The sequence below is a fragment of the Centropristis striata genome, chromosome 6 (assembly GCF_030273125.1).
Source record: "Centropristis striata isolate RG_2023a ecotype Rhode Island chromosome 6, C.striata_1.0, whole genome shotgun sequence".
Classification (NCBI taxonomy): Eukaryota; Metazoa; Chordata; class Actinopteri; order Perciformes; family Serranidae; genus Centropristis; species Centropristis striata.
This window is the reverse complement of record NC_081522.1, coordinates 22,310,705-22,327,398: the sequence shown is the minus strand read 5'-3', so window position 1 is coordinate 22,327,398 and position 16,694 is coordinate 22,310,705. Positions and strand designations below refer to the sequence as shown.

At 36.9% G+C, this 16,694-nt stretch overlaps 2 protein-coding genes across 3 annotated transcripts in view; one reads left to right on the top strand and one right to left on the bottom strand.

The window, feature by feature from the left end:
• The window catches only part of agk (acylglycerol kinase), a 12,537-nt gene extending 1,149 nt beyond the window's left edge, over nt 1-11,388 (bottom strand). Inside the window, exons 1-13 of the mRNA XM_059335189.1 lie at nt 11,009-11,388; nt 10,882-10,921; nt 10,027-10,106; nt 9,001-9,076; nt 8,407-8,532; nt 7,080-7,174; nt 6,874-6,943; nt 5,153-5,232; nt 4,747-4,804; nt 4,336-4,483; nt 2,973-3,070; nt 2,767-2,837; nt 118-202 (exon numbers count right to left, since the gene is read on the bottom strand). Of these exons, the coding sequence (XP_059191172.1) occupies nt 118-202; nt 2,767-2,837; nt 2,973-3,070; nt 4,336-4,483; nt 4,747-4,804; nt 5,153-5,232; nt 6,874-6,943; nt 7,080-7,174; nt 8,407-8,532; nt 9,001-9,076; nt 10,027-10,106; nt 10,882-10,921; nt 11,009-11,118 (1,137 nt within the window). The 5' untranslated portion in view covers nt 11,119-11,388. The remainder of the gene's footprint in view (nt 1-117; nt 203-2,766; nt 2,838-2,972; nt 3,071-4,335; nt 4,484-4,746; nt 4,805-5,152; nt 5,233-6,873; nt 6,944-7,079; nt 7,175-8,406; nt 8,533-9,000; nt 9,077-10,026; nt 10,107-10,881; nt 10,922-11,008) is intronic.
• Nucleotides 11,389-11,697: 309 nt separating this feature from the next.
• The window catches only part of nup205 (nucleoporin 205), a 45,406-nt gene continuing 40,409 nt past the window's right edge, over nt 11,698-16,694 (top strand). For both annotated transcript variants that reach the window (XM_059335178.1, XM_059335177.1), the window contains exons 1-8: nt 11,698-11,737; nt 12,559-12,701; nt 12,853-13,024; nt 14,093-14,237; nt 14,378-14,537; nt 14,661-14,889; nt 16,205-16,369; nt 16,478-16,653. In XM_059335178.1, the coding sequence (XP_059191161.1) occupies nt 11,710-11,737; nt 12,559-12,701; nt 12,853-13,024; nt 14,093-14,237; nt 14,378-14,537; nt 14,661-14,889; nt 16,205-16,369; nt 16,478-16,653 (1,218 nt within the window). In that variant the 5' untranslated portion in view covers nt 11,698-11,709. The remainder of the gene's footprint in view (nt 11,738-12,558; nt 12,702-12,852; nt 13,025-14,092; nt 14,238-14,377; nt 14,538-14,660; nt 14,890-16,204; nt 16,370-16,477; nt 16,654-16,694) is intronic.

The window sequence follows — 16,694 nt, the reverse complement described above, 5'->3', positions numbered from 1 at the left end:
TTATTGAAAGCTTTTTTTGTTCCAATATAGATGGTGTCCAAGAAATACCTGTAATAAAAATATTCTAGAATAGCAACAAAAAATTAAATAAAAACAATAAAATAAAGAGTTTCTCACCTCTGGCAGGTGTAGCCGGCAAGCACTCGCTTCCAGATTCGTGGAGTCTTTAGTGAACACAGTGGGGTCCTCTTCTTTTTTATTTCTATAATGAAGAACATTTACAATCTTTTACATAAAAGAGAAGTTTGCCACCTTTTCTGTTTGTGTGTAGTGTAGTTAATGGAAGCAATTCATTCCTGAGTACTTTATCAGCAGAGAGTTTGCAATATTGGTTGTTCATGAGACAGTGATGGAGGTATGGAAGAACTACAGCAGCTGTTCTCAACCTTGGGGTCGGGACCCCAATTGGGGTCGCGAGATGATTTCTGGGGGTCGCCAAATCATTTTGGAAGTCAGCTCTGTCTCCACTGTGTTAAAGTGTTCATGTGTTTTAGCCTTTTTGGTCACTTAATGTCTTTTTTTGGTCATTTTGTGTTTGTTTTTTTAGTCATTTTGTGTCTTTTTTTGATCATTTTGTGGTCAATTTGTGTCTTTTTTGGTCAATTTGTTTCCTTTTTTTGGTCATTTTGTGTCTTTGTTGGTCATTTTGTGTCTTTTTTGGTCATTTGTGTCTTTTTTGGTAATTTTGTGTCTTTTTTTGGTAATTTTGTGTCTTTTTTGATAATTTTGTGGTCAATTTGTGTCATTTTGTGTCTTTTTTGTCATTTTGTGTCTTTTGGGGTCATTTTGTGTCTTTTTTGGTCATTTTGTGTCTTTTTTTTGGTCATTTGTGTCTTTTTTGGTCATTTTGTGTCTTTTTTGGTCATTTTTTTTTTTTTTTGGGTGATTTGAACTGTGCGTGTGAGATTGTGTTCAGTGAGCGGGGGTCACGGACAACATGCATGTTAAATTGGGGGTCGCGACTCAAAAAGGTTGAGAACTACAGAACTACAGGATACTTCAGCTTGGACTATATAAAGAAAAATAGAACTTTTCTCCACAATTGCAAACTAGCTGAATGACTGAATGACTTATGGAGGGGTATATATTAACCCATTGAGGCCTAAAACGCCTGTAAAAAATGCCTGTAAAACCTCTGCAAATTTACTAGATAAAAGTGGCAAATCTACAAGAAAAAAAGTCACAGATTTATGAGAAAAAAAGTGGGAAAAAGCAACTTTTTTCTCCCAGATTCACCACTTTAAATCTCATAAATCTACGCATTTTTTCTCGTTGATTTGCCACTTTAACCCTTAATAGGACACTCATTGAAATACTTGCAAATTTCAACCCTAGAGAATATTGGAGGATATTACATACTGCCAGAATGACTTATGGAGGGGTATATATTAACCCATTGAGGCCTAAAACGCCTGTAAAAAATGCCTGTAAAACCTCTGGGCGATTTTAAAATAAAATAAATAAATAAATACATTTTTCTGGAAATTCAACAGAAGTGTCAACGCTTCTACTATATAATAGATTTTTCAGCCTCTGTAGCAGATAGAAATGAAATTCAAAAAGTATTTGAGAGCTTATACAAATACTACAAAACGACGTATCCGCTTCCCCGGCCTTAATGGGATAAAACCAGAGTGTATGGTTGAATAATGCAGCAGAAAAAGGCTGCAGCTGCAGCTGCAGTAGGGAGGACATGTCTGACCCTGAGCTGCCGAGAGTAAAAACCGACTGCTGGTGCTTTTGCTTCAAATAATGTTTGATAACAACAGAAACAGAATCATTCTGCTGCAATGAATGTCTGCGTGGGCGGTTCTTGCTAGATGCTGTCGTCAGTGGCAGCACCATGAGAGCCTGTGTGTGTGTGTGTGTGTGTGTGTTACTATTTATAAAAGTTTACTCCTTTCTTTGGCAGGTCCTGATGATAAACTGGACAAAACAACCAAAACCAATGTGGCAGATAATGAGTAAGTGTTTCTGTTACTGAACACAGTTTAAAACTGACAACTTCTTAAGTTAATATGAAAGTTGTTGCGGTCTTGGTTCATGCTGGTTCGGACTGTGTTTTCATTATTATTTTATTTTAAGGAAAAATATAGTTAGGTATATTCACGTATATTCACAAAAAATAGAGCATACAAATACGTTCACATACATACCTATACATGTGCATAAATACATATATATGTGAGCAACCAACTAAAGAAAAATAAAAAAATAAAAATAAATAAATGGGTAAATAAAATAGTACAAAAAAAAAGAGTACAAAACCCCAAAAGTCACAAAATGTCAAAAAAAAAAGACACAAAATGACCAAAAAAGAAACAAAATGTCTTAAAAAAAGACACAAAATGACCCAAAAGACACAAAATGTCTAAAAAAGACACAAAATGACCAAAAAAAGACACAAAATGACCAAAAAAAGACACAAAATGGCTAAAAAAAGACACAAAATGACCAAAAAAAGACACAAAATGACCAAAAGAGAAACAAAATGACCAAAAAAGACACAAAATGGCTAAAAAAAGACACAAAATGACCAAAAAAGAAACAAAATGGCCAGAAAAGACACAGAATGGCCAAAAGAAGACCCAAATGTCTTAAAAAAAGACACACAATGACCAAAATAAGGAAACAAAATGACCAAAAAAGGCACAAATTGACCACAAAATGATCAAAAAAAGACACAAAATGACCAAAACTTACTTTTGAACATGACCTTTTATACAATGTACATTGCATTGATAATAAATAAGTGAATCCACTCACCCGACAGTGATGTACTCTCCCACGGTGAAGTTGTCGGGTTCTGAGCAGATCACCAGGGAATCATTTATACGCTGAGAGTCAACACAAATAAATAAAACAAAGAGGAAAACAAGTCAGATTGGGTTTAATGTAATAATATCTGCATTCTCTTGCTGAGGATTAAAAAAAAAAACTGGTTTAGAAATAAGAACATTTTCTGGACTGACCCTCTTTACTGGGTTTTTGTTGTGTGTTTGAACAAACAGCTCTAACGTGGACAGCTGCTCCTCCTTCCACTGCTCCGGCTCCTCCACCTTTGGAGGCTCTGAGCAAACACACACACACAAAACAAAAATACTACTTAGTCTTTTTTTAGTGTCATGCTGTGATAATAATAATCAAAGTGTTTTTATTGATTTTCATATTCAAACATCAAACATCCCATTCAAGACAAAATAGTAGGATTCAAAATATACATCACAAATACAGATACAGGTCAAAACTACAGACAAAACAGTAACAAGACAGATCCTAAATAAATACTAATACCAGACATCAGACGTGTGGTCCAGACACTCTCAGGTTAAAAATAAATAGATAAATAAAAATAACAAAAATGACAACAACAACAACAATAATATTCATTAATTCCAAAGAAATAAATAAAATAATAATAATAAAAAATAGTAAAATAATAATAGTTATAATACAAAAAAAATAAAAAAATAAAAATAGTAAAATAATAATAGTTATAACAAAATAAAATAAAAAAATAAAAAAATAGTAAAATAATAATAGTTATAATAAAATAAAAAAATAATAATAAAATAAAAAATAAATAAATAAATGAAAATAAAAATACAAAGCTGCCAATTATGTTGGAGCAGATGAAAACTCATGTTCAAAATAAAAAATAAAAGGCTGCCAGACCTTAGAGTATCTCTATTGAATGCTATTGCTTTTCTTTGAGCAATCGTTAATTGTGTTCCCTCCGGTGCCACACCAAAAATGGCTGCCAGAGGACCAGGCTCTATATTTTTGTTATAGATGGATGAGAAGGTTTTGAAAATTTTGGTCCAAAACTCTTTTTGTAGCCTGGGACAAGACCAGAACATGTGACATATGTTGGCTGGCACCTGTTTACATCACGGGCAAGTCGGATCAGTGTCATGCTTTTACATTACATTACATGTCATTTAGCTGATTTGTCCAAAGCGACTTACAATAAGTGCATTCAACCTGATGGTATGATAAAAATATTTATATTATATATTTTGCAATCTCTCAAGTGTTGTATTTTAACATTGTTTCGTGTTGTGTCTTAATTCTGTGACTTTACTTTTGCTGTTGTTCTGTGTTGTTTTGTGTTTTAAGAGTGTGAAACTTTGTTGTTGCTGTTTGAAAAGCTTGTTTGTTTGTGTTAGATGTATGTTATTTGTTCCTGCACAGGGACTAAAGATGAAATTTAGCTCGTAGCTAATTCTAGTTCGGCTGAGAGCCATGCACTGTCCCTGTTAAATAAACGAATAAATTAAATGAAATGAAAATATCATGCTGTGATAAAAATATCAACACAATGACACACAGTACCTGGGACAGGAGGGCTCCAGTAGTTTTTCAGCCTGCGGGCGATGCGGTACATCAGGTTTGGTCTGGGGGGCTTCTGAGTGGGCAGGTCGGGGGGCCGGAGGCTGGGGGCCAGGTAGGACACTGAGACCTCCCGGACCTGGGGCCACTCCTGACAGATTTTACAACAAGATTAAAATATTGGATCATCATAAGATAGTAGGAATACCCAGAAACCTACACTTACAATATGGCATTCAAGGGTTGTAGAAAATAGTTGATAAATTCAACAGACACTTCCTTTGAAAGAAATTGTACTTTACAAAGTCATAACTTACAAAATAATTATAATATCAGACATTTCATAAATGGCAAACACTGCTGCAATATACTGTTTTAACCAAAGCATGTAAAGACAAAAAAATACAGTCTTACCCGTAGAGTACTAAACCAATGTGCTGCATTTGTCTTCAGTGGTCCGAGGTACCAATATCTATAGGGAAATATGTGATTAACTCTTAATAGGACACTCATTGAAATACTTGCAAATTCCAAATTTCAACCCTAGAGAATATTGGAGGATATTACATACTGCCAGAATGTGTAAAAAAAAAACATACAAAAATAATATTTTGAGAAAAAAGTTTACGAGTCTAAAGTGGCAAATCGATCTTTTTTCTTCTAGACTTGCCACTTTAATCTAGTAAATTTGCAACGTTTGCAACTCAATATTACCTGAAGTTACCAAATATAGTTCTTTGCCTGATAAAGGGTTAATAACTATTTTGTATGTGAAATGATGTCATGGTTATAATCTGAGTGACCAGCTGTGTAATCTTACTTGCTGATTGTTGCAGCCACATCTCTAAAAACACCCCAACGTAGTCCCATCAGAGCAAAGACTGGCTGCTCCTTCTCCCCCTGTGTACACACACACACACACACACACACACACACACACACACATGTATATAGGCCTGGGACGATAACAAATTTTGCTGGACGATATATTGTCCCACAAATGATTGCCGATAAACGATATTATTGTCAACATGATAATATATCATAATAATGCACACCCTTTCAAATACAATACACTTTTATTTCTGTGTTTTTTACCATTGTAATTGTAATTTTAAGAACGTTTAAATATCCTAAATAAATAAAACAAACATTTTTTTTTTTTAAAAGGGCAGCATTTATTTTGCGATGTAGCAAACTCCACTTTCTGTGAGCGCACAGCGTTTATATTTACTTTGTCGACCAGTGTTGACTGTCGGGACGAAGGCTCTGCATCTCCAGGTGCAGTTTTTTTCCCCAGCTGGGAAAACTGGGTCGGGTGGTTCTGCTTTAGATGGGCATGCAAGTTTGTTGTGGTGGCTTTTTTTGTTGCCACCACTTTTGAACAAATTCGGCATACAGGCTCGTCCGTGTGTTGATGGGCTCACCTTTTTCATTCAGTTTGAAACCGACATATTCACACACCGGGGCTGTGGCATTTGGCTTTGCAATCATCTTTTTTCCTCGCGTTGCTCTGCACGAGGCTCACCTGCTGCACTCTGTGTGTAGCCAATGCTAGCGGCCCAGCCTTCCCCACAGAGACAAAGAGACTGGATGACTGACAGGAGGGTTCACTCCGCTCATTCTGCTATGGAACAAAAGCGCCAAGGTGCTGAGATCGAGCACAGAGTGAACCCTCTTGTCATCCAGCCTGCTTGGAGGCAACAGACGAGAAAAACAAACACGCATGCGCATGGCGATATATCGAGGCCGGCAAAATTATTGAGTTCATTTAATTTATCATGCGATTAATTGATTTATTGATTATCGGCCCAGGCCTACATGTATATAACTTGTTATTAACCGTTTCCAGTATTTGCAAAGAGCAAAGGAAGTTGATCTTGTAAGCTATGAAATATAAATACCAAAATGTTTTTGTTTCTGACACCACATGAATGCAACACAAATGCCCCATCTCAAAATTTGGTCACGCTTTATATTAAGGTCCTTGTAATAACCATTAATTAACAAGTAATAAGGCCCTTGTAAGTCCTTACAAGATGCTTATTAACATTATTTTGCGTTTATAAGCTTATATAAGTGTTAATAATGGCATTACAAACACCCATGACCCATCCATTATGTCTTTGCCATGCCTTTATTAATCTTATTTTGTTTGCTTATTGATATTAAAATATACTTTATTGCTCATCTATTATAAGTTAACTATAAGTTAACTATGCTTTTTGCAACTACCGGATCTAAAGAGAGAACAATGCCTTATTACTTGTTAATTAATGGTTATTAAGGACCTTATTATAAAGCGTTACCCAAAATTCTAATGAAAGTAAACAATAACTTGGTGGTGATGACAATGATCTTTCATGACAAGTAACAGTATTATCCCATTCCATGGAGAGTGGCATAATTATGAGGGTGAAATTATATTTTTAAAAACATCTGTTAATCTCTTAATTTAATTTGAGCAAGTATCTGCATTCAAAATAAATACTATGTTGATAACTTTGAGGCTTTGTGGGGGAAAGAGAACAAGTTTCTTACTTTGATTTGCAGCACATCCAGAGGTACGGTTTCTCCCTTCAGAATGGAAAGTGTTGCTGATGTAATGTCTCTATAAAAAGGAGGAAATATCGGTATGTCATACCACAGCCATATACATATATTTACTCAGTAAGCAGGTTATTAAAGGTGAGGAGATTGTGTCATGATAAAACCTGGATCTTTATCTATATTGAAGAGATACTTACTTGACCTTGTTGTCACTGAGGAGGTGAAGACTTGGACTCAGGGAATTGTGAGAGCCCAGAGGAATGAATCCGATCGGTATGTTACAGATTGTTTCCTGCAGTCATAAAACATCCATCAGTGGCGTCATTTGTCTGGATTTTTTTTTTTATTGTATTCATGCATATTTTATTTTGTGCAGGCAATACATTTTACATTTTATTTTATTTATTTTTATCCCATTTTTTATTTATTTTATCTTATTGCATCTTACTGTTCTATTGTTTACTTCATCTCTTTGTATTGTGTTATCTATTTATTGTTTGTGCAGCACTTTGGAAACCTTGTGTTTGCTAAAATTGTGCTATATAAATAAAGTGGATTGGATTGGATTGGATTAAGCTGTATTTTACTCTAAAACAGGGATTCCCAAAGTGTGGTGCGTGGACCCCTGGGGGTGCGCGAGATGAAAATGTAATGGCGGTCTGATAATTACACAATTACATTTTTCCCCCACACAATAAAGAAGTGTAAATAAACATTTCCTTTGTAAAATGTAAAATCAAAAACTGTAATATTAATTAATAAATAAATGCAGGCTATTCAAAATGCACTTCATCTTAAAATGAAGCGTAGAAGAAGTTATCTTCTTCCATTTTTCCAGCCTGTGTTATGATGACGGGTTGTTTAGCTCCACGCTCATTTAAACTTGCTGCAATTTTTGTTCAATGTGGCTCAAAATATTATAACATTTTCCCAACTTATGTGCTTTCTGCCTCTGATCCTGAGCCTGTCATCATCCTCTTTGCTCTTAAAAGTGGAAGCTTGTTCATAACTTTGTTGCATTATATTGAAACTGTGTTTCAGATTAATTCAAATGCAAGACCGCATTGTTGTGATGGTGATTATTTAATTATATGTGTGTTCTCATTTGAGCATGATTAAACATGCCGCCTTTAATATCGCTATAAAAAAGCTTATTGCATTTTGTTTTTTTTGAAGGTTTGGGGGATTGGGGGTTGCAACACGGTTGGGACATAGAAGGGGGTGCACGGCTAAAAACGTTTGGGAACCGCTGCTCTAAAACAGTAGTTCTCAACCTTTTTGAGTCGCGACCCCCAATTTAATATGCATGTTGTCCGCGACCCCCGCTCACTGAATAGAATCTCACAGTTCCCAAAAAAAAGACACAAAATGACCAAAAAAGACACAAAATGACTAAAAAAAGAAATTAACAGAGCTGACTTCCAAAATGATTTGGCGACCCCCAGAAATCATCTCGCGACCCCGATTGGTGGTTCCGACCCCAAGGTTGAGAATAGCTGCTCTAAAACACTGTGTGACACCTACTTGATCCGGCCTTCGCAGTAAACCTGTGACGACTTCCTGCAAGGTGCCGTCCCCCCCGGCAACAATCAGCATGTCCGTCTGTTCAATGACCTCCATCATTTTTTTTGCTTGGCCTTCATAATCGGTCTGTGAAGGAACAGGTGATATATAATCATGAGGTCCATACTAGAGCCACTAATAACACTGATGGGTTATAAAAGGGAAGTATACCTTTGATTTGATTTAAGTTTATTTTGAATATGAAAACAAATAATAATAAATAAAAAAAAGAGTCAGACAAAACATTTAACATGACAGAATACATTTTCGAAAAGGAGTGAGAAGAAGTAAAACTTATAAACTCCCACCCCCTCTCCTTAAATATGACAAGTTAACATCCTTGTCTAAACATGTCTTGTATTACAAAAACATAAATATAATTTACCTATACAGCGAAATTATACATACATACATACACGCGCCCACATTTGCATACATACCAAAACACACGCACACATACATATGAAAGGAAAAGAAACAACAACACAAGGAAAAGAAACAACAACACAAGGAAAATAAACAACAACACAAGGAAAAGAACAACAACACACATACCTTTACTATTGTTATCTCGACACCAGCCAGGTGTAAAATAGGAGCAGCATTCTTTTCAAACAGGTTGTTGGCTTTCCTGTGGGAAATTGAGACAGGAAGTTGGAAAGATTGTGAGAAAAACTAGTCTGATGTAAAGTCATATCCCGATATACATGTGCATCTCAATAAATTACAATATCATAGAAAAGTTTATTTATGTCAGTAATTCAATTCAAAAAGTGGAAATACCACATTATATAGATCCTTTACACACAGAATGAAACATTTCATGTCTTAATTTATTTAATTTCTTGTAATTATAATGATTACGGCTTACATTTAATAAAGACCTAAAATTCAGTGTCTCAAAAAAATGTAATATTACAAAAGACCAATTTTAAAAAGTATGTTTATGGAAATGTTGGCCTCTGAAAAGTATGTCCATCTATATGACTCAATACTTGGTTGGGGCTATTTGACTTGAACTACTGGAAATGGACTTTTCCATCCACCCATTTTTTTTTTTTAGATGCACCTGTGTTTAGGCTGAATATCAGTTTACGATATATATCCCGATATTTTTTATCACAAAGTGAGAGCAAATGTTCAGTCAAAGTCAAAGCCAGATATGACATGTCACAAGTAGTTTTATTGAAACCGTTTATTTAAGTGAACATAAATACTGTATAACAACAGGAGTACATTTTTTAAAATCAAAGCTCCATAAAGTGCACATTTAAATAAAAAAAATCTTAAATAAAAATAGCCTATGAAATAAAATAAGCCAATCTTTTCCTGAAATAAATATATTGATATGAGAAAAGAATAACGAACATTACAAAAGAACTAAATATGACAAACCCTAGTAAGGGCAGCATTAATATAAAGAAAGAAAAAAAAATTGAACTATATGGACATATGGTCTAATTCTTCCATATCACATTTGAAAATATATCAATATATTTTTTTATATCGATATATCGCCCAGCCCGAGACTGAAGGCCAGACAAATCTGTCAGAGAGGTTTTGAGAGCTGTGTCCACTTACCCACTACAAGCTGCAGGATTCAAGATCACTGTTGCTTTCCTCAGACGCTCCTGTGGTGCTATCTGTTGACGTCCAAACTCCTAACAGAGATCAAGATGTATATTAAGACACTCAAAGAAGGTTATTGCCTCTGACCTCTCATGGTATGGTATAGACACATCAAGACCAGCACTACAAGACTCAGTAACAGCTTCTTCCCCAGAGCTGTGAAAGCAACCACCCCCCTGTAGTGACTCAAATCCAAACACACACTCACTTCCAACAATTTACCTTTGCACATCAGGCAGGCCTCCTCACTGTCCGCTTTTAAAAGGAATCTTAAAACCCATTTTTATTCATTGGCTTTTAACTCAACATGAGCCTTTGCTCTGTTTTATTTTTTGTTTTTATTTGTTCTTTGTGTTTTTTTTAAATTGAGATTAATTTTAAAACCCACTTTTATTTACTTTTTTTGTTTTACCCAGCATGAGACTCGCTTTGTTTTAGTTGTTTTTGCTTGTTCTTTGTTTTTATTGTTTTTATTGTTGCTCTGTCCTGCCATGTACAGCACTTTGTATCAGCTAAAGCTTAAAGGGCTCTATAAATAAAGTTGATTTGATTTGCACCCCCCTAACTGGGTCCCGCACTAAATGCACTTTAACTACACTACAGCCTTTTCATATCATGTACAGTCATATATATTTCATTTTATTTATTCTTTGTGTTATTCTAACGTGTCTCTTTTTAACATTGTGTATGTCTTTGAGCCGTGAGTCTGAAGGAAATTTCGTTATCTTGTATAATGACAATAAAAACTCGAATCTTGAATGGTTTAAATGATGACACTGTATGTGAAAAAAATAAGCGTTGTCTTACCCTGGCCACCAGACACGCCTCTCTCCGCAGAACATTGTCACTGTTAAGATACAAGACACATCATATATGACACACAGCCAGGCCTGTATATTTTATATAATCCAACCATAAATACTGAAATACTCACCAGTGTTTACCGTACAGCCAGTGCCCCCCGTATGACAGGACACACACCGCAAAAGTGGACTTTTTCCAGTGATTCCGCAGAGTCCGAAACACTTTCACAACCCGAGCCATGGTTTCAATAAAAACGCCCCAGAACCGTCTCTTTTATGCGGTGCTACATTTACAGCGACATTGACGTTTTAAATACACAAATGACACATTTTCATCCCAGCGGTCACGGATACCCAACTGTCAGAGTAGCATGGACATCTTGGTGTAACGTCAAAACAGGACGGACTAACACAGGGCGGAACCAATGTTAGTGCCATTTGTGGTCCATTAACTCGCTTAAAGCCAACACGAGCTTTATTTTATCAACGTTTCATAGAAAATTATATTTAAAATAAAACGGAATTCCTAAAATAAAAGTGAAAGCCACAGGAAACCCAATAAATTACTTCTTGAGTCAATCTGGGTTTTTAAACTACAAATCCCATCCAGCTCGACGGCTAGCGGTCTGAGGACCCTGCCTGTATGGATAATAAAAAAACACGACAATATTAAAATAGTTTTAACGACCTAATTACACAGTATTTACATTTTTAAAAAACACTTTACTTTTTTTGTTAAAAATGTTATAAGAGTCTGTTTATATAATTAATAATTTTAAATTTCGTACCGGCACAAGCCCAGAACCTCCTGTCCGGTTTTTCCGAGTGTATCATGGCGGCGCAGATGGCGGTAAATTCGGGTATGAACTATATTTATTTCATTAAGTAGCTGAATTATGTTCATTCCTAGCAGTTGCTATTAATTGGTATTTCACATATAAGCACGTACATATTCGCCTTTTTGCGACAATTCAGTGGCATGTCATGTTTTGACCACATGGTTGATAGGCTAACTTAGCCTAGCCGGCAAGTAAACGTTAGTTTAGCTAATGTTAATGTCAAGAAAACAGTTATTGGGTGGACTAACACGTTAACACCTAGGCGCTAAAACATTTCTACATTAGAACCAATACCATACATGCAATATGACTCCTTTGGCACAACTCCTGTCAAGTGGGTAGCTGAAGTGTTTATGTGGAAGCAAAACTGAAACAAACTGACTTGGAACTAGCTAATAAACATTTGGCACGCTGCCTGGCATGCTGTCCCGCGACAAGTACGTGCAAAAGTTAAATTAAGGTTTACAACTCCCCTGTCAGTGGGCAATGGGCCAGTGTTGGTTGTTTTGGTGATGTGGGTCAGACGTACAGGTACATCTTAAAAAATTAGAATGTCATCAAAAAGTTCAATATATTTTGTCGATCATTTCAGAAATGTGAAACTCATACATTATATAGATTCATTACGCGATGAATTCGATTTTAGGATTGTTTATTGCTTAGAAGATTATTATATGTGTTGTGCTAGAAGAGAATTTGACTCCTCAACATTAAGTCCACTCAGTCATGATATGGATCATATACGTGCTACGGAATAATGCAAAAAGCAAGAGATACTGATACTGCAAAAATCAATTCAGTGCATATGTGATGAAACAAAAACTTGACCATTACCATCCCAGGAGCCAGTCTGTGGGGGCCGCTGAAGGAGTTGTGGGAGACGGTGGACGGGGCAGTGTTGAGGAGACAGCCAGAGAGCGTTCACCTGCTGGACCTGCAGCTGAAGAAACACAAACCGCACTTTCTCTCACTCTATAAGAACCCGGTGAGATGCTGTGCAAACACAAACCCATCATTTGTAATGACTCTCATAGCTAAACGTTACATTTTATTCTTCTTTTTGTGTATTGTGCAACATTCTTGGAGCAGACAGAGAGTGTGTCTTGTTGAAAACATGGACTTCTCTTCATTTTCAGCCAAAGAGTGCAGAGCAGAGAGAGAAGGTGCGTAAGGCCAGCACAGAAGGTATCGCCATCCAAGGTCAGCAGGGGTCACGACTCCTTCCAGAGCAGCTTCTCTCAGAGGCTTTCATCCTCAGCGATTTGTTCGATATCGGAGAGTTAGCAGCTTTGGAGCTTCTGTTAGCAGGTAAAGTGGACCTAAGTTAAAGACAAGCCTTGTAAGAAAATGAATAAAGGAAGTTATGTAGTAAATAGGGGTGTGAAGATACTCTCAGCTCACGAGACGAGACACGATATTGGGTTCACGAGACGAGAAGAGATTTTAAGAAAACTACAATGACAAAATATATGACTGGACCAACAGACTTTTATTTAACCGAGTCGCACATGCATTTTGAAATGTTTTATTATAACTCTTTACATGCATGATGTAAGCATGAGCTTTTAATAAACTTCCACAAATTGAAACTAAAACTAAAATTGATAAATGTTAAAATAAGATAAATAAAAAAATAAAATCCCCCCAGAGGGATTAATGAGCCTCTGGAGGTGACGTATTGTTTTCTATCGTCCCGTAATCGCTCAGGGACAGTTTCGACCGTGATCACATACACGACGGATTAAAGACAGGAGACGCAACTGTGGCCGCCGTCGCTAACTGCACAACATCAGCAGCTGATCAAAACAAAGCAGCATGGCTAATTATCATAAACATAGCGATCTTGAATTAACCAGCATGGCTAACAGAGTGTCCGGTGCTCGTTGTAAACAGACAGAGATCGCTAAGTGAACACCTCCTGCAGCAGCAGCACATACACACTGTACTGCTACAGAGCTAACTGTTAGCCTGTTAGCACATACACACTGTACTGCTACAGAGCTAACTGTTAGCCTGTTAGCAATTTGCAGACTCCGGCTCTGCAGCTGGGAGAGACTGCCCCTCCTCCTCCTCTTCTTCTTTTCATTTTACTGCCCCAAAGGTCATAAATAGAAGTTTGGATAACTCACAAATCTTGCGAGACTGATTTTTAACGCGACGAGAAATATCGTCGAGTTTAATCACAAGATCTCGTCACAGCCCTAATAGTAAATTTGCTGAGTGTGTATCATGTTGTATTTTGTTAGTCACATCAGTGTATCATTGCTATTTTGTTTCAGGTTTGTTCTGATCCAGTCCATTATTTGAACACAAAGCCTGGCATGACTTTCAGTAGCAAGTACAACTTATTGATTGAATATATTTCTCTGTCTACAGGTGAGCAGCAGCAGCCTCATTTTCCAGGTTTGACACGAGGTCTCGTAGCTGTGCTGCTGTACTGGGATGGAAAGCTTTGTGTGGCTAACTCACTGCGCACACTCATCCAGTCACGCCATGGCAAGACCTTCACACTGGACCTGAGGTAATATTGCTATCTACAAGTAGTACATTAAAGCAATGGCTAGTGGTTTTAATGTTCCCATGATGAGCATGTTATTGTCCTGTTTTTCTTAATACCTATGTGTTTCTCTTGTTGACCTGGTCTGTTGTTTGTTTTCTCAGTGGAGAGCTGGTAGCCTTGACGACACGTTTCACAGATGAACTAATGAACCAGGGTCTGACCAAACGCATCCTAACCTTGGTGTCAGAAATAAATGTGACACGAGAGTTTGAACGGCTGCAGAAGGAGCGCGGCCTTGGCAATGAGAAGCACAGGAAAGAGGTGGGAGCAGATCCTTTGTATTAATTTGAAACAGTGATTATTATCTCTGCAATGCATTCATTTTCAATAGAAAATACAGGAAGTGGAATATGGACAACATTTAACTCCCTCTCCTGTCTCCAGGTCTCAGACCTCATTAAAGAATGCCGACAGGCCTTGGCAGACAGCCTGTTTTCATGGACCTGCCAATCACCCTTGTCTAAAGATGACACCCTGGCTCTTATTGGCCACCTGGAGACAGTGACAGCACAAGCTGACGGCTCATTGGACAGTGTGAACATGGCTCTGGTCATGGCACTACTGTACTGCCTGGATGTCAGCTTTGTAGAGCAGGGAACAGAAGATAGAGAAGGTGAGAACATGTTTAATACATAAAATGTCTATAATTTTACATTAGACTGAAGTCGCTGGTTAAATCCACTTAAACGTGCTAGTTGTAGCTATGAATAAGATTGCTGTTATCCCAGTGTTTTTCTTCTGCTGCTAGTAAAAGATTGTTTAAGATTCTTTTACTGGTTTATAAATCTCTTAATGGTCTTAGTCCAGCTTATTTATCTGATTTACTTTTATCCTTTGAACCCTGGAGGACCCTCAGGTCTTCTGGCCTTTGAATAAAACCAAAAGTTAGAACGAAAACCCACGGGGAGGCGTCATTTTGTCACTGTGGTCCACGTTGGTGGAACAGCCTCCCTGAAGACTTAAGACTTATCTTTTTAATTTGGCTTTTACTTGAACCATTTTTAAATATTTTTCTGCTCATGCATCTTAGTGTTACAACATCTTCTCTTTTATTTATTTATTTATTTATTTATTTATTTATTTATGTGCTATTATTTATTAGACCATTTTTATACATATATATTTTATCATGCTGTACTTTTTAATTAATATTATTTTAAATCTTTTTTATGTAGCTCTTTTACTTTTTATTGTTATTATTTATTTTTGATTTTATTTTATCTTACATTTACATTTAGTCATTTAGCAGACGCTTTTTTCCAAAGCGACTTACAGGAAGAATGAAAGTAAACAATGAAGGTATAGTGCAAAAAGAGCTATTAGTGCATCAATAAGTGCTAGTGACAATAAGCACTTGACAATCTTACCTTTACTTTATTTTTATATATTTCATCTTATTAATTTCTAACCTGCCTACAGTGTTTCCTCGCTGCTCCACGTCAGTTTTTGCTTTTTTTTAAATGGGATGGTTGGATGGATGGAGGGTCAGGGGTGGAGGGTGTTTGGTTGTTTCTATGCTTTATTATTATTATTATTATTTTCCTTTTTTACGTGAAGCACTTTGTGTTACATCTCTCTTGTATGAAAAGTGCTATAGAAATAAAGTCTGATTACATTACATTACATTACATGTCATTTAGCTGACGCTTTTGTCCAAAGCGACTTACAATAAGTGATTCAACCTGAAGGTACTAGACATAGACCACAGGAATCAAGTAAGTACATAACTTTAAGAGCTAACTGTCATCGCTAAAGGAGTGCTATATGTTAAAGAAGCATAAAACCTCAGCAAGCAGAGAAGCAATCTTAAAGCAAAAAACAATACCAGAAACCAGAAGCCAGGTTAGATCCACAGGATTAATGCACTAAAAGTTAATTAAAAAAACTTAATGCACTGATTGATTGATTGATTGTCTGTGTTCCTCTAGATCTGATCCAGGCTCTGCCGTTGCTGACTGAGAGGCAGTATGTGTCTGCGGTGCACAGCCGGCTGATGGAGGACCAGCCGTGGAAGCTTCCAGGTCTGCAGGCTGTGTGTCGACTGGCCTGGGCTCTGTCTCTGAGGGTCCTCTCTCAGCTACCACAGGGATGTGGTAAGGACCTTATTTATAGCTGTTTAAAGAAAACCTTTTAAAGGCGTATAAGGTCAAGATAACAGCCATTTATATGTAGTAATATATTTGTATGTGTGTGCTTTGCAGCCCTGGTTGAGTTCACCGAGGCAGACGAGGCTCTGGCTGACCAGGCTCTACTGGGAGATGTCTTCTTGTTTATGAGGGAGGGCATCCTGGGATGTGAGGGTTTTGCCCAGGAAGAGTTTTACATCCGCCGGCTCCATTCACTCATCACAGACTTCCTGGCACTCATGCCAATGAAGGTGAGAAATGCCACAGGTGCATAGACTGTTTAGAAATAATG